Genomic DNA, 18,126 nt, shown 5'->3' with positions numbered 1-18,126 from the left:
GTCTGGATGTATCACTACCTGGTATGGCAACTGTACCATTCAAGATCGGAGATGATTACAGAGAGTGGTGAACTCGGCCCGGACAATCACAAAGGCCAACCTCCCATCTTTAGAATCCATCACCAGGCCCACTGTCAAGGAAGGGCTGCCAGCATTCTCAAAGATCCATCCCATCCTGGCAATGCTTTTCTACAACCTCTACCATTGGGGATAAGTTACAGAAGCCTGAACACACGCACCAGCTGGTTTCGCAACAGTTTCTATCCTACTGTTGTTAGAATACTGAATGGACTCACAAACCCTTAACATTCGCCTGTCCCTGTGTTTTTGTATTTACCGCTGGTAACCTATTATTTACTTATCTAAGATATTTAACTATGTGAACTGCTTGTATTGCTCGCAAGACAAAGCTTATATTTGTGCTTTGGTAGACTTGACAATATATTCAATTCAATTCAAATTCATACCAGAAATTGAATTGGAGATGTCCTGATCTATATGACTTAGTTCCTCATATTGGGTCATGAGGGAGCTCATGATAAAGCTTGTTGCAAAGCGAATGTCTTGAATTGCCCTGCCATGATCAAGTTGAGTATTGATGTTCTCTTTACAAGTACCCTTTCAGTGAATGTAGGTCAGTAATCGAGGTAGATCCTATAGCCCCTCCATCATCCTGGTTACACTGCAGGGCAAATATAGCAATTGGGAGACTGCATGTGCATTAATGAGGCTTCAAAGCAACTGAAGATAACAACAATTTGCATTTATGTAGTGCTTTTAGTGTACCAAAATATCCTAAAGCACTTCAGAGCTGCATCATCAGACAAAACGACACCTCAGCCATTTAATGAGATATTAAGTCAGATGATCAAATGTTTGGTTAAGGAAATAGTTTTAAGAATCATAGAATCCCTACAGTGCAGAAAGGTGCCATTTGGTCCATCAAGTCTACACCAACCTTCTGAAAAGCAACTTGAAGATTTTGTTGCCAAAGGTGGAGTGATTAAAATTGAGCTCCTGGAGGAGGGCAGATATTTTGGAAGGTTGTAGGGTGAAAGCAAGTTGTTGGTCTGCATGGGTGAGCTCAGTGATTAGCCCATCTTTGCTTTGAATTGGAATTATGAGCTTGAAGCAGTGGTAGCAGTTGGTTAACTTTACTGTCACTGGCACATTTGGTCAGAGATATTCAGTGAAAGTTTCTCCTTCAACAAACTTTTGATGCCTTCATTTACACTTCAGGGTGGCCTCCAATAGACCTCTTGTTATTGTATAAAGAGAGCTCACATTTGTATTCCTTAACCAGCTCCTCGGAAAATGCCTTTCTCCTGAGATTGCTGCCACCAGCCTTCTGTAATGTAGACTCGATCCTGTGCATTCATCTGGTGGCACATTGTGGAATTACAAAGATTTTTACTTCAAAGATAAAAATCACACAACACCAGGTTATAGTCCAACAGGTTTGATTGGAAGCACACGAGCTGGTGTGCTTCCAATCAAACCTGTTGGACTATCACCTGGTGTTGTGTGATTTTTAACTATGTACACCCCAGTCCAACATCGGCATCTCCAAATCATGACTACTTCAAAAATAAAAGCAAAAAAGTGCCATGTTAATGCAAGCAATGAGTACTTAAATGTGTGAACTTATGTAGCAACAGATATTGTCAAATATTCATCTCATCAATTCGCTTTACAGAGTGTAGCTTCCTTTGGCTTGTAATGTCACAAATTGTTAGTTATCCTGTTGCTTCTGGACGTATTGGAATAAATTCGGTTCTTGAACAAGAGGAACAGATTTCCCCGTTATCCCTATCCTCTCCGAAATCCACTCTTTAGAATCCATCCTTAAACCCTTCCAACTTCCACTCAGCTTTCAGTCATCCATCTCATCTCTCAGCCTTTAATGCACTAGCTATCTTTCCCTTTCATCTCTGCGAAGCCATTTTTCTACATAAAAGACCTCGTGTCTTGTTGTTAATTGTGACCTGTGCTGGAGATCAGTACTGATTCAAAGTTCTCACGCTTAGAATCATACAGTAAGAAAACAGACCCTTCGATCCAACTCATTCGCGCCAACCAGACATCCCGATCTGACCTTTCCCTTTTTGCCAGCACTTGGCCTACATCCCTCTGAACCCTTCCTGTGCATGTAACCATCCAGATGCCTTTTAAATGTTGTAACTGTATCCACCTCCACCACTACTTCTGGCAGCTCATTCCAAACACGCACCACACTCTGCATTAAAACATTGCCCCTCAGGTCCTTTCTAAATCTTTCCCCTCTAACTTAAACCTATGTCTTTAGTTTTGGATTCCCCCACCCTAGGAAAAAGACCGTGGCTATTCACCCCATCCATGCTCCTCATTCCTATTTAAAAATGATTTTCCTCCGTGAAGAAAGTGTATATTTAATTATTTTGACTTGGTTTCCTCCCACCCTCAGTATAGGCTGTATGTACATCAAGGTATGTAGAAGTTATGCTGAAGAATTTGTCTTTTCACCTTCTATTTTTAATGGAAGTGGGAAGGGGGCATTTACAACTAAAGTCAACATGATACTTTTCAGCAGTTGCATTTTGAATTATCAACAGTTGAGAGTTCCATTGCAGAAGGAAAAGAGCAGCCATTTTAATAAACACAAATTTGGCAAATACATTGTACGGTACCAGAGACTATGAATTGATCTCTTCAACACAATGTACATCACTGTACAAATACAGAAAATGATAGTGCTTCAGCTAGTCTATAAGATTCAACAGACCAGTGAGGAATGCTGAGAAAATATACACTCTTTGCATCCAGTGTTACGACACAGGGTAAACTCTCCTGCTTAATTTAAACCAGCAAATCAGAAAAGATTTATTCCATGCAGTAATCTGTGAAAATTTAAGAGGCCAAGAACTATTTAAAGTAAAAATGAACAACTTTATTTCTTAAAGTATAACAGAGAATCACTAACTAACAACTATTCACAACTTCTTCCTCTAACCTATCTTTTACTTTCCCCTCTACAATCTTGATCCAATAAAAATCTCGATTAAGATTTACAAAACAAAACTACTTATCTCAAAACCAGGCAGCTTTCAGTTCTTCTCTGTATTCCTGTCTTCTTTTCTTCTTGTTCGGGATTCTGCTTCACAGGTTACTGATCGATAAAGGTACCTTTAAGAGAGCTATTTTCGGGCAGTTTTTACAAGCCAGTAGCTTGGCAGTTCTCTTCTCAACTGTTCAATTTTCCCCCGTCTTATACTCCCAAAGCATCGAATTGTATCATTGGCTTTTAAGATTGTCAATATACTAAATTCAAACTGGATTGGAATTTGGTTTTTTTGGGGGGATATAATTTAAACTGATTGGCCTAATTCGAATCTGTTTGTGTCTCCAAGCAACCAGCTACCCTTACTGCTGGACCAAAAGGTTACATTATGTCTTTTTTAAGAACACCTGGTGCTGTCAAGTAGTTCAGTTACTTTTAACTCTCTTAAAGGTACACTACACCCACATTTTCATAACACCAGCATTATTCTGACCGCTCAAATATATTGCTCTGTTTTTGCACTTCACAAAAAAATCTCCTGTTGCAATATGTTTCTCCAGTGAATAAATATATTTATTTTATTTAACAAATGCAAAACCCCTTCATTTGTTGAGGTTAAGGTGATTAGTCCAACACTTAGTCTGTGGGGGGCATGCTTCAGGAACACGCAAAATAGAATCATGCAGCATGGAAACAGACACTTCAGTCCATTTTGTCCACGCTAACCAGACATCCAAATTTGAACCTATCCCATTTGCCAGCATTTGGCCCATATCCATCTGAACCCTTCCTATGCATTTATCCATCCAGAAGCCTTTTAAACGTTGTAATTGTACCAGCTATATGGACTTCAGTAAGGCGTTCAACAAGGTTCCCCATGGGACACTGGTTAGCAAGGTTAGATCTCACGGAATAAAGGGAGAACTAGCCATTTGGATACAGAACTGGCTCAAAGGTAGAAGACAGAGGGTGGTGGTGGAGCGTTGTTTTTCAGACTGGAGGCCTGTGACCAGTGGAGTGCCACAACGATTGGTGCTGGGCCCTCGGTGCTGCATTTTGGGAAAGCAAATCTTAGCAGGACTTATACACTTGGGAGTGCAGGTTCATAGCTCCTTGAAAGTGGAATCGCAGGTAGATAGGATAGTGACAAAGGCGTTTGGTATGCTTTCTTTTATTGGTCAGAGTATTGAGTACAGGAGTTTGGAGGTCATGTTGTGGCTGTACAGGACATTGGTTTGGCCACTGTTGGAATATTGCGTGCAATTCTGGTCTCCTTCCTATAGGAAAGATGTTGTGAAACTTGAAAGGGTTCAGAAAAGATTTACAAGGATGTTGCCAGGGTTAGAGGATTTGAGCTACAGGGAGAGGCTGAACAGGCTGGGGCTGTTTTCCCTGGAGCGTCGGATGCTGAGGGGTGACTTTATAGAGGTTTACAAAATTATGAGGGGCATGGATAGGATAAATAGAGAGACTCTTTTCCCTGGGTTTGGGGAGTCCAGAACTAGAGGGCATAGGTTTAGGGTGAGAAGGGAAAGATATAAAAGAGACCTAAGGGGCAACCTTTTCACGCAGAGGATGGTACGTGTATGGAATGAGCTGCCAGAGGAAGTGGTGGAGGCTGGTACAATTGCAACATTTAAAAGGCATTTGGATGGGTATATGAATAGGAAGGGTTTAGAGGGATATGGGGCAAGTGCTGGCAAATGAGACTAAATAGGTTAGGATATCTGGTCAGCATGGATGAGTTGGACTGAAGGGTCTGTTTCCGTGCTGTACATCTCCTTGACTTTAGTATGCCATGTCTGTCTCCAACAGGACCTTGTGCAAGACCAACTGTTTTGCCACTCAAAGTAAGTGTGCCATCATCAGACTGAGTGGAGGCATTATAACTTCAACATTAACTCTCTTTCAGAACCATCATCTTATATAAAATTACTCCATTCAACAATAGCGACTTGCATTTATATAGCATATTTAACATAGTAAAATATCGCAAAGGTGTTTGGTTGGAACTGAGCCATATAAGGAGATAGGGGATTGATTTAACAAAAACCTTGGTCAAAGAGAGAGGTTATTATATGGTACAATCTGTTCTGATATAATGGGATAGTTCTGTTTCTGTGCAATCCTGCTTTATAAGAAAATTGTGTAATAGCAGCACCATTTAAACAAATGAGACTGGAATCGTGTTATAGCCAAAACAGATGAGGAAAGGTTGTGTTCTACAAATAATGGTCTAAATTCTTCAATCGCGTTATAGACAATGCACGTTGAAGAAAGATGTGTTATAGCAGAACCAACTGTATGACTGAAAGAATGAGATGGGGGGGGGGGGGGGGGAAGGAATTCCAGAACTTGGGGACCTGGCAGCTAAAGGCATAGGTGCCAATGGCGCACAATTGAAACTGGGATGTTCAAGGGGTCAGAATTGGAGGAGTGCAGATATCACATCTGACTACACAGAGCTGGCAGAGATTAGAAGATCACAACCAGGGTCAGAAACCCAGTGTGATTTTTTTTCTTTGTTTGCTTTCCTTCGCTCAATAATATTGAAATCCATTGTTGAGATCTAGTAATTCAACATGAAGCTAGTAATTGAGCTTGGAGCTTTCCTGGTCTATTAGGCTGAATGAGGGCCCTTGCTGAGTGCAGAAGAGCATTTGACCATGTATTTGCAATTACTGCATTTCAACAAAATTTTTGAATGCAAATGCTTTGAGACCTTTCTGGAGAAGAGTGATGCAAAACTAGATATATGCATGACTTCCTTTTTCACCAGTATATGTGGTGCATTTACCTACTGAGCCACCTGGTGGAGATTTTAGTTTTCTTTCATCCAAATAAGCAATCCTCTAGGAAGAATGGGTTCTATGTAATATTTTATAGTATTTGAAAATAATTGTTTGACCCAAAAGACAGATGACTAAAGTATTATATAATGTTGATATTTTGTTTTTTTTAAAGAAAGTATCCATAGATTTTATTAAATATTTCAGGTGGATAAACATTATCTCCTTCTCTGTCCTTTTTTTGTGGTGTAGAGATTCTGCTGGGAGGTGTGTATTTGGAAAGCAACAATTTCCTGTGTCACACACAGGCCATCAACTGGGCTGACATTCTTCACAACCCAAAGGAGAGGTTGGACTTCAACGAGACAAAGGATTCCGTAAAAGGCTGTAAGTATAGCAGTCAATCAATTGGAGTCCTCCAAATTTGGAATCTATGGTTTTATAATTTTCATAATAAGTTGGTCCTTTTTCTTAAAGGTGAAGGCCTTAGTGTTCCAAATGTCAAACTCTGTCTCAAATGTTTTGACTTCTTGTGCACAATTTCTCCTTCTATTAACTTTCCTTTTCCTGAGCTACTGATACTGACTGGTGAATGCCTACATGTGCACTTTGGCTTTTATATGCATTATGGCTTCCAATACTCTACCTAAATGGCCATTTTTGGCTTTTATATGCATTATGGCTTCCAATACTCTACCTAAATGGCCATTTTTCATTTGTGAATAGTTGGCTGTTCAATTCTCGGGACATTACAGAAGTGTCTGATCCAGTCCTTCTCAAGCACAGATTTGGCCTCCTCTCCCCAGCCCCCAGCTCACAAAAAACACAAAAGCAGTTTGGTCAATTTAACTTTGAAATGTGGTTAGGTTCAGGTACATTGTTAATCTGAGGCTTTCTTCTGGACTATTTGACTGGCAGTTGGGCTGGAGGGGGCACAGAAGAGATTTTCTGGTTTGGTTTAGCTATTTCTGGGTGTTTCTCTCCAGCTGGCTTCTGTGGTCTGATCAGAGTGTGGGTTTGGATGATAGTTTTTTTTTTCCAGCTCCCCCCCGCGCTATGCTTTATAATAATAATAAGGTTGATATGTAAATTAGCATTTATAGAGCACCATTCACATTCCCAGATATTTCAAAGTATTCTTGAAACTGATCATTACTGTTATTATAGAGCCAAATGCAGAAGTGAATTTGTGCACAGAAAAGTTCCATTAATTGCGATGCGATCAATTACTAGTCGATGGTTTGGTGGGGGCTTGGTTGGGTTAAATATTGGCCAAGACATCAGGAGTCCTCCATACACCTTCAAATCGTGGCTGGAATCTTTGATCTTCTTCTAAGGAGGTGGATGGGATCTCAGTCAAACATCTCAATGAAAGATGGCACCTCTTACAATGCACCCCCTCAGATTCCCTAGTCTAGATTATGTGTTCAAGTCTCTGTCATGGAATTTGGAACAACTGAGCTAAGCTGACATAAATGTATGGTGCAGTTTGTACCAGGCTCTGTCACTATGAACCCATCTAAAACAGAATATTTCAAAGTTCAAAACAATGATGTGAAAAAGAATGTCCCAAAGAAAAGGGAAAATCCACACATCTAATTAATTTTAAACTAATTAGGATTGGGATCTTTTTAAAAAAATCTTGCTATTAATTCTCAGTTAAGTGAAAAATGTTGGAATTTTGTTGTGTCAGATAAAAATTGCAATAATCTTATCAGACCATAGAGCTGTTCTCTCGTTAGAGAGAAAGAGAGAGAGAGAGATAACTGGTGACGAGTTTAACCTGAGGGTCACCAGACGTTAGAAGTTGAGAAGGAGAGTCTTTCACAGTACCTCAGCTGGTACAGGAATTGAACCCATGATGTTGGAGCTACTGTGCATCACAAAGCAGCCGTCCATCTAAATCAGCGAACCAACCACCGAAATAAAATGAGCAGGTGAATACGTGTTTCACCTGAAGAAAGCAGACTGAATGTTTTTGAAAGTGGAACTCTTACTTATTTTTATTAATTTTCCTCTTCCTCATTAGCCCTTACCTCCCCTGACATTTCCTCGGAGGATAAGCCTTTCCTAGACTTGGAAAACACTCAGTTGGTATTCTGTTCGGCCTCTATCAAAACATTCTTGAGTCGCCTAAGTGGAAGGGATAAAACCCTGGCTGTGGGAGTTTTGTGGGTACAGCCCTGTAACTTAATGTATCTCGGATTATTGCAGATCATAAGACAATTATGGATGAGAAAATATTGCTTATGCATTCAGAATACATATAACCCCGCCACCCCCTTACTATTTCAGCCTTCAATTGTTTCTTAAATTATTCCAGAGTGTCCCTGCTGCTTTTCTTCCTTTATACTGTACTTAGTCCAAGGACAGTAATAAATGCAAAATGTGTGTAAGAATTTTCTGATCTTAGAAAAGCAACCTTTTACTAGTTTGAACCTGTATCCCCTTGTCCTAGTTTTCTCAATTTTTAAGATTTTAGTTTTCCCAAGAGTTGAGCTTTTGAGTTGAATTGTCCACCCAGGCCTGATCCACCTAACCTAGTATTGACAGATCCCACAGCTAACCACAAAGCCTGGGTATCACTGTAGTAACAACACAGCAACATGGGCTAGATGAATCAAATGGTCTCCTACGAACATTGGGAACAGGAACAGAAGTAGGCCATTCACCCAACACAGCCCCTCGGAGCTTGCTCCGCCCTCCAATAAGTTCAATGCTCATTTCACATTCCCAACTACCATGGATAACCCTGGGGTTGCTTGCCTTAAAACTACATGCCTCCACCACCTTCTAGTCACAAAACATTCTAAAATTCTCCTGTGCTGAAAAGTGCTATGATTTTACTTCCTCCCATATTCTAAGCAGATCAATGTCAGCAGCCCCAAAATTGAAGGCAATTATGTTTGCATGCTATCAGTTAGTTTGTTAAGTGTATCTGTGTTGTCTCATAGTGAGGACATTTCTCCTTTTTTTTCAGGTGCCAAGTGTCATGCATCTTGTAATGGATATTGCTGGGGCCCTGGTGAAGATGACTGTCAGACCTGTGAGTATGCCCACTTTCCTATTGAATCTGTTGTTATAGTATATGTGAAGTTAGATCACAGATCAGCCATGATCATCACATTGAATAGCAGAACAGGTTCAAGGGGTTAAATGGCCTCTCATATTCCTACTACTGCTAGGTACAACTGAAATTAAAAAGTAAAGGGTCAGTCCATTGAGTTACAGTGCATGAACTGGCTTAAGGTTGCCGTGTGTCACAGGCATTTGCGTATGGATGCACTACAGAACTTGATCCAAATGTACCACATATTTCTGAAACATGTCAATGCCAGATTTAACGGATGATTAGCATACAAATATGAAGAGGTGAGGAAAACATTTACAGATTAAAAAAAACAAAATCGCACACAGTTGAAGGGTGCTAGCTCCCCTTGTTTTCGGGTGCTTGTTCATACATATAACTTATTCAAAATGTAAGAATTCTGAAAGGTTAACCAAATTAGTTACAGATAATTACAAATTAGTGTTGCCTTGCCTCCACTCTGAGTCTGAAGATTATGGTTTTAAACCTCGCCCAAAGATTAAAGCGCATACTTTATCTAGGTTATTCTTAAATGTAGTGCAGTTGAAGACCTGCACTGTCCAAGGTAGTATTTTTGGATTAGTTGTTAAACTGAAGCTCTATCTGCCAATTCAAATAGATCTCAATGGCACTAGAACTTTGAGATGTTATGGGGATCTCATAAATGCAAGTTCTTTATCAGATAAAGGAACTGAGGAACTGGTGCGTTCTTTTGTCTACTCCTCCACAGTATGGCCTGAAGTTGGAATAATAAGACCATTAGAATATTGTGTTGACTATTTAGGACTGAAAATTCATCAAAGAGCTGCCGATATTTGGAATTCTCTACCCCAGAAAGCTCTGGAGTTTCATTTGATGAATTATTTAAGACTGAATCTGATAGGTTTTTGGCCACCAAGTAAATCACAGAAAATGTGAAAAAGGTGAGAAAATGGAGAAATTTGAGGCAGAAGATCAGTTGTGATTTCATTGAATGGTGGAGCAGGCTGGAGGGCTATATGACCTACTTCTATCCCTTATGTTTGTTATTCCTTCTGACGATGTTCAGTTTTGTGAGGTGCTCAAGGGTTCCTGACCTCTAGAACTCTGGCAGGAATCAATGCCTTGCTGCCTCACAGTGCAAGGGACCTGGGTTTGATTCCAGCCTTGGGTGACTGTCTGTGTGGACTTGGCACATTCTCCCCATGTCTGCATGGATTTCCTACAGGTGCTCCAGTTTCCTCCCACAATCCAAAGATGTGCAGGTTAGGTTCATTGGGAAGCTAGATTGCCCATGGTGTTCAGGGATGCCTAGGCTAGGTGTATTAGTCAGGGGTAAATATAGGGTAGTGGAATGCGTCTAGGTGGGTTACTCTTCAGAGGGTCAGTGTGGACTTGTTGGGCCGAAGGGCCTGTTTCCACACTGCAGGAATTCTAATTCTTGAGGTAAATAGGTAAAAAAAATTATGAGCAAGTAGAAAAAGCTGTAATGATTCTAACCTTTGCTTAAATTTGACACTGCTGAAAATGTGTTGCTGGAAAAGTGCAGCAGGTCAGGCAGCATCCAAGGAGCAGAAGAATCGACGTTTCGAGCATAAGCCCTTCTTCAGGAAGGGCTTATGCTCGAAACGTCGATTCTCCTGCTCCTTGGATGCTGCCTGACCTGCTGCGCTTTTCCAGCAACACATTTTCAGCTCTGATCTCCAGCATCTGCAGTCCTCACTTTCTCCTTAAATTTGACACTTCCAACTGTCAAGACCACAAAACATACTCTTTTCTGTTTACTACTTTCTTTTCTTCCTCACAGTGACCAAATCAGTGTGTGCTCCTCAGTGCAATGGCCGATGCTTTGGACAACACAACCCCAGTGAGTGCTGCCACAGTGAATGTGCCGGTGGATGTTCAGGGCCAAAAGATACAGACTGTTTCGTAAGTATCTTCCTTCAGTCAATCGGTGACAAAATGTGAACTCTAGTATAATTTGCTGGTGGCATGGTGGCTCAGTGGTTAACACTGCTGCCCCACAGTGCCAGGAATGCAGGTTTGATTCCACCCCAGGTGACTGTGAGGAGTTTGCATGGAAATTAAACCAGACATCCCGAAATAATGAGATCTGGAAAAAGGTGTGGAGAGAGAACAGAGTTAATGGTTCAGATTGATTACCCCTCTGTTTCTATGTTTAGAGAAGCTCTCCGAGCTGTTGAGGATCTCCTGTCCGTTTTCCTCATATGAAGTGTAAATTCTAACTGTACCGGGCATAGTGAACACTGAGAACTGATCCTGAACCATTTTATTAGGAGGTGGTGATGTAGTCAAGAACAAGCAAAAAGGCTTGTCTGCTTCCTCTTCAGGAAGTGCTGTCTGACAGACAATTCTGTCCTATGTCTGATTGATTTGAGTGCCTGGCAGGAATGATACTAACACTCAACTTTGGTCAGAAGACATTCTGTTGGGAAAAAAATAACACAAACTGAGAGGTGAATGAGAAAAAGAATGATTGTGCAATAGAGATTTATAATGTGAGCACTCAGAAGAGGGATGAGCATAAAGAGAGAAGCTATATGATGAGACCACCATGGAGACCAATTGGAATGAATGTGGGAGAATGCAGTGGGAACTGAGGGACTGAGGCTGACAGTGAGTTACTGTGATGGGACTAGGTAAAAACAATGACTGCAGATGCTGGAAGCCAGATTCTGGATTAGTGGTGCTGGAAGAGCACAGCAGTTCAGGCAGCATCTGAGGAGCAGTAAAATCGACGTTTCGGGCAAAAGCCCTTCATCAGGCTGTGATGGGACTGACAGCCAGACTGAACATAACAGAAAGGAAATGAAACAAGGTCTGAGAGGCAGTGTAAGTATTAGTGATGGGGAGTGAGTGATTGGAATTGAAAGACAGTGTGTTTGAGCCTGACAGATTGAGACTGCTCAAAAGTGTGTAAGCAATGAGGAACAATGGTGTGCATAAGTATCAGACTATGAAATGGTTATTCCTCAAGCCAGTTTGATTCTTTCATAACGATTATGTTCCCACAGGCATGCAGGCGGTTTAATGACAGTAATGCCTGTGTCCCAGTCTGTCCACAACCATTAATTTACAACAAGCAATCCTATCAGCTAGAGCGCAACCCAGATACCAAGTATATGTATGGAGCTTTCTGTGTGAAGAGCTGCCCTGGTAAGTGCATCTAATGTCTATATTATTGATGGAAAATTGTTTCCCTCTCATTTCACACTCTTTAAATGATGGGTTTATCAGGAGAACTTACGCAATGCTCAGCAGTGTCTGTAACACTGGACTATGTATAGTAATGATCTGCCTTCCCAACAAAACATCCTGTCCCTCTCCGCACTCAATTTGTTTCCAGGCTGGGTTTGGTTAACTCAATAGGCTGGTGGGGAGAATCTGGAAATTTCATGTTCTGTATGGCTCAGGATGCTGACTTTGGATCCCACCTCCACTACCTGTAAACTAGCCTGTGCACATTTTAAAAAGCACATGGAATAGGGTTGCCTTTCTGTTGTGCTGACATTCAACACATGGAGAGTCATGCAGAAATTTTAGAGAATTATTCAATGCAGAAGGAGGTAATTTGGTCTTTGGTGACTTTGCCACCAGTGCATTCCAGTTCATAACAGCAAGTTGCATTATGTTTAATAAATGGTTCTCCTCACTTTCCCTTTAATCTTCTGCAATTTATCTTAAATCTTTGTCCTTCAACTATTGATCCTCACCAGTCAGGAGACACTCTGCAGCATTCTATGTACCCGTAGAGTAATTTTAATTGTTGTCAATGTTGAATTAGCTCATTATATGTAGCATTAGATTTCTCTTTTCGCCAAAGTCACTGGGAGGGAAAATCAGGCATTGTGTATCATGGCTAGCCATTTTGGTATCATCCATCTCCTCCTAAGTTAAAAATGATGCCAATGGACAATCTACTTTGTGGTGAAATTTTTTTAACCACTGGAAATCATTGCTGGCACTTTCAGGCAAGTACTCATGCAATGTAACTGGTTTCCTCTGTCTTTTATCCTGCAGCAAATTTTATTGTTGATCAAAGTTCTTGTGTCCGAGCTTGTCCAAGTGACAAGATGGAGGTTGAGAAAAATGGCGTGAAAATGTGCGAGCCGTGTGATGGTCTGTGTCCGAAAGGTGAGCAGCAAATTGTGAACAGTATTGGCCAGACTTTCTTCCTCACCAGGGTGACCCGGCAACAGATACACCCTTAAGCTACAATATTAGTGGGGTAAATAGAAATGTTTGTACCAGTTAGTGGCTGATTGGAATTTGAGTTCTGTTGCTTGAATTGTATCCAGCCTGTCAAACCACAGTGCCTGAAAACACATTGGAACCTGGAGCTGAAATTAACCTGGAAAACCAGTCAGTGAGATCATCTTTGTTGGCTTGTTCTAAGTATCTACGGTATGATCTCATATTGAGAGGCCTATTTTAAAAAGTGAGAGAAGTGTAGTTTTTTTAAACCTCCAATTTGATGTTTTTAGATAAAGCTGTCTAATTTACTTATGCATTTTATATTGTTCACATAATTAACACTTGGTATACATTCTTTACTCTGTAAATGTGGCTGCTGCCAGCACACAATCGGCAGCTTAGCCTCGTAGCAACTTGATAAAATTGACAGTGAATTTGCAAGAAATTTCACTTCCTTGAATTTCCCAATTCCAGATTCTGCCCCCAACCCCATGTCAGTAGTTCTGTGTCCCATCAAGCCACTAGCCACAGAAATAGAGGCCGAAGTATCCTGGTACCAATTAGCCCTCAGGGGTCTAGCATTAGTGTGGCCTTTACCCAGAGATTGGTGGCAAGACAGTGAACTTTTTTTCATTGTGTCAAATTTGTGGTTCTTGATGGAAGCAGTATTGGGTTGCATTTTAAACAATGTGCACTTATGAATAGAAACAGTCTGTGGTTTACTGAAAAATAGGAAAAATCTGTAAATGCTGGAAATCTGAAAGAAAAGTAGAAAATGCTAGAAATGGCTGAGAATGTAGTTTAGGCTTTCAGTGTGGAGCCTTCATTGGAACAGAGTCTCCTCCCCAAATATATGAACATGTCAATGTGAGAATTTTATATATTTCTAAGCAACCTATTCAGAGATGTCATGTGCAGGTTAGGTGAATTGGCTGTGCTAAATTGCCCATAGTGTTCAGAGATGTGTAGGTTAGGTGCATTAGTCAGGGGTAAATATAGGGAGGGGGAATGGGTCTGGGTGGGTTACTCTTCGGAAGATCGGTGTGGACTTGTTGGGCCAAAGGGCCAGTTGCTACACTGTAAGGATCCTATGATTCTGTGTCATTAAACACCTCTAGAACAGGTGGGATTTGAATTGGGGCATCCTGATTCAGAGATAGGACACTACCACTGCATCACAAGAATCCCTCTCAGGAATTTTATACTGATGCTGAGCCATCAATAGCAGAACAGAATCCTTTCACTACTTCTGACATACTCCTGAAAGAAAATCTATTTAAAACAGTACATGGCCCCAGGAAGTCCCACCCAAATATTACATTTCAAGAGCAGTTATTGCTGTTATGTAGGTAAATGTAACACTTGATTGTGGGCACTAAGGATCACAAACAGCAATTGAACAAATCGCCTGATAAGGCTGACATTACTAACGCTGGTTGAAAGGAACTCCCTTGGCCTCAAGTAATGGCATGGGGATTCCAAAGTCCACTCACGTGCACTGTTCGCCAGCCTGTGCCTCTACCCACCACCACGCCAGCAGTTACTCAGCATTTCTAAATTCTCTTGATTGGTGTATATGATGCATTGAGGAAATTTAGTTCTGTTTATTTGAATTGCACCAAATGTTGAAGTCAGACAAAGTCAGATTTTTTTTCCTTGCAGGAACTTTCCAACGTTGCCGTCTTGTGTATATCTGTTTGTGGTGACGTGGAGCTTCCAGTTCCTGCTCTCCAACAGCACCACCATCAGGCACATGGAGGCTCCGCTGCACGAATTTCATAGAATCCATTTTATGTGTTGCATTTCACACAAGACGAATGTACAATAATTGCAAATTCAACAATATTTCTGTTACCAGTGAGACTTCTTATGTTTTCACTCCCTCCCCATCTTGTTTTGGCAATCTCCCCCCCCCCTTGATGGTTCTCTCTTGGATACTGCAGACGTTTGCAGCCCTTCAATACATCGTGGGAAGCCAAACAGTAAATCTTGGTGTATTTAATGGCAGGAAATTGCCAGGTTTCTGTTTGGCTGAGATGAAATAATTCCGAACAGACCAGAAGTTTTACCTCGGTTCTTCTGACCTGAATGTTTTGAAAGAGAAAGAACTTACTCAGATGTGTCCTCTGCTTTCTTTATATAACCAGCTTGTGCCGGGACTGGAGCTGGGAGTCGATATCAGACAGTGGATTCAAACAACATCGATCAGTTTATCAACTGCACGAAGATCACAGGAAATCTTGACTTTCTCATCACTGGTATCAGTGGGTAAGGAAGAAAACTGAATCAGACTGACGGGTGAAAAGGAACTGTCATTATGCAAATACTGTACAACACTAATGGCTATGAAAAGAAATTGTGAGATGCCGATGTTCGTTATCCATCCCCCAGGTCCTGTCCTGCTCCCAGCACAGTCAACCCATTTTCAACAATTCACACTTCCTGTTAGTACCCACTCTGTATTTACCTCTCTCCCAACTATCAGCAATCCCTTTGCCTACTTCTCCTATTTAGCTTTCACTCTGAGTACCGTCTCTATCTATTTCACGAACTCCTTCCACCCCAAGCCCATCCTGTTATCAGCATAAATACCACCACTTCCCAGCTGCTTTTAGTCTGAAGAAGGGTCACTGGACTCGAAACATTAACTCTGTTTCTCTTTCCACAGGTTCTGCCAGATTTGCTGAGTTTCTCCAGCATCTTCTGTCTTTGTTTCAAATCTCCAGCATTTGCAATTCATTGTTTTATTTTTGTGGAATGTTAACTCATTCTTGCTCATTCATTTCACCCACTAGGAAAATAATGTATGGACATCAGTGTGGGGATTTGTACCACTTGGTTGAAGTTTGTCTTTTGCAGGGACCTGGGAATAATGTGACACTTTTAGCTAGCGGAAGGGAGGTGCTGAATGGCACAGATAATAGATATTCTTTTGTCGCCAAATCAAATCCTCTTTCAGTAACACCCCCATGTTTCATTTCTCCCTCTTCAGAAATTGGACTTTTCAGCAGCAGTTATTACTCCTCCCCATCACAGCGCAGAAACTAACTGTAACATTCCAACTTTCTCCCTGGTTCAGATTAAATCAGGGCCCTATAGTCTGAATAGTTTGGTCATTTTCAGCTGAGCCATGAGGGGAATTCTGTCATGCTTTAAGTCACCTTTCATCTTGGAAAACTATTTCTAACCTCACTGAGATAATAACACATTCAATTTCAGGGCTTCACTCCTATTCACACACAGCAAGGACTAAATTTGATTACAAAATTGTTTTCCTCTTTTTATCTTGTTTGCATGTTAATGTTCTGAATTTTTTTTGGCTTTGTGATTCTGAAGAAAAGTGCCGGTCGAATTGCGAGTTCTCTAATATGTACAAAGTGTTTGAGAATTTTGTAAATAGTTTTGCTAATGGATTATATGGTTCAAGGGTCATATGGTTTGCAGATGATGGAACTTGTCTTAGTTTCAGAATGAATTTAATTCCTGCTTTTATGCTGGTTTTAGGGATCTGTATCACAAAATTGCACCTCTTGATCCAGAAAAACTGAAGGTATTTCAAACTGTTCAAGAGATAACAGGTGGGTACTTCAACAAGATGGCAAAAATCCTGAAGTGGAGTCGAGTAGTTTGGTTCATTATGTATTTTTGAGTTCACAGATTTAAGGGCTAGTTCATAAGTTTTTTAACTCCAGTGCTCTAAACAGTGCTTGGTGATTTTATTCAATTATCTGATGGATATAAAATTCATGCCAGTACATTGTGTGCCTTCCAGATACAGCCTGATTTTGGAACAAGGTTATACCAGTACAGCATAACATTAGGTACAATCTGAGAGGCTGAGCCAGGGTGTTGATCATATCAAACTTCATTCTGGGCATGGATCCAAAGGGCTGCCAAACACCATCCTGCTTCTAAAACTAGATATTAAGGGAAATGTGGAGGGGAGGGTAATTAATTGGCCCTGGGCCTCTCTTGCACACTTCTGTTTCCAGTTATTGGGTGATTCGCAGAAAACGAAGTACAGGCTGGCTGAATCCTCAGCCAAGGATGCAAACAGCAAGAGAGGATTTACAAAAATAAAACTATTCTGGAGTATCTGGGTGGGCTGAATTGTATATTCCTGTTCCTGTGGTCCTATTTTTAATGATCTTGGACAGAAATGTACTCAAAAAATCAAACACAATGATGATGCAAGGCTGATATTTTGAGTGTAAGGTCTGTCAATTTGAAGTAGTCTAACATCATGCCTGAATTCGCTCTCTTTCTAGGTTACTTGAATATTCAGTCCTGGCCACAAAACATGACGGATTTTAGTGTCTTTTCCAATCTAACTACTATTGGAGGCAGGACACTTTACAAGTAAGAATTTCCAAAAAAAAGAGGCTTAGTGATGTGAAGGTATCAAATCTCAGTCAGACAATTGAGGGGTTGCCCAGGTAGCTTCAGTATCCTAACCTGATAAGGGAGAGAGGCTGGTGAAATGTCAGCTCAAAATTTCTAATCAGAATCAAGTGGTTCCTGTTGTAACTCCCTCATTGGATTGTGGATGAGAATAGGATTGGGCTCAAGTGTGATGAGGACGTTCCAACCCCCCTCCCCTGCAGCTGCCCACATACACTGTCTGAAATTAAACATGAAGAGTGGACATTTATAGGTGAGTCATTGTTAAATATGGAATATACCCCTGTGAGAGTCAGTGCCTTCAGAAGAGGGAATGATAAAAGAGCCTTGGAGTGATCTTTTAGAATGGAATGCAGATGTCACTGACAAGGCAGGCATTTATTTTCCATCCCTGATTGTCCAAAGGTGGTGTTGAGTTGTTACCTTCTTGAATACAACTGAATGTTTGTCAGGCTATTTCACAGGGTAGTTAGAAGCAAACCACATTAGTATGGGTCGGGTCTAATTACATACAATCTCCTGTCAGCCAGACTGGATATGAATAGTTGGTTTCCTTCTCAAAAGGATATTAGCAAACCAGATTTTTTGTTTTGAGACAATCCATTGGTTTCATGGTC

General features: G+C 40.9%; 1 protein-coding gene across 2 annotated transcripts in view; it reads left to right on the top strand.

Moving 5' to 3' along the window:
- Positions 1-18,126, top strand: part of LOC122543329 (receptor tyrosine-protein kinase erbB-4-like) — an 82,448-nt gene that overhangs the window by 19,207 nt on the left and 45,115 nt on the right. For both annotated transcript variants that reach the window (XM_043681857.1, XM_043681858.1), the window contains exons 3-10: positions 6,079-6,213; positions 8,807-8,872; positions 10,701-10,822; positions 11,929-12,070; positions 12,935-13,048; positions 15,256-15,376; positions 16,613-16,686; positions 17,377-17,467. In XM_043681857.1, coding sequence (XP_043537792.1) covers positions 6,079-6,213; positions 8,807-8,872; positions 10,701-10,822; positions 11,929-12,070; positions 12,935-13,048; positions 15,256-15,376; positions 16,613-16,686; positions 17,377-17,467 — 865 coding nt within the window. The remainder of the gene's footprint in view (positions 1-6,078; positions 6,214-8,806; positions 8,873-10,700; positions 10,823-11,928; positions 12,071-12,934; positions 13,049-15,255; positions 15,377-16,612; positions 16,687-17,376; positions 17,468-18,126) is intronic.

This window comes from Chiloscyllium plagiosum, chromosome 43 (genome assembly GCF_004010195.1).
Source record: "Chiloscyllium plagiosum isolate BGI_BamShark_2017 chromosome 43, ASM401019v2, whole genome shotgun sequence".
NCBI lineage: Eukaryota > Metazoa > Chordata > Chondrichthyes > Orectolobiformes > Hemiscylliidae > Chiloscyllium > Chiloscyllium plagiosum.
Note: the sequence above shows the minus strand (reverse complement) of the source record. Positions and strands in the feature narration are given on the sequence as shown.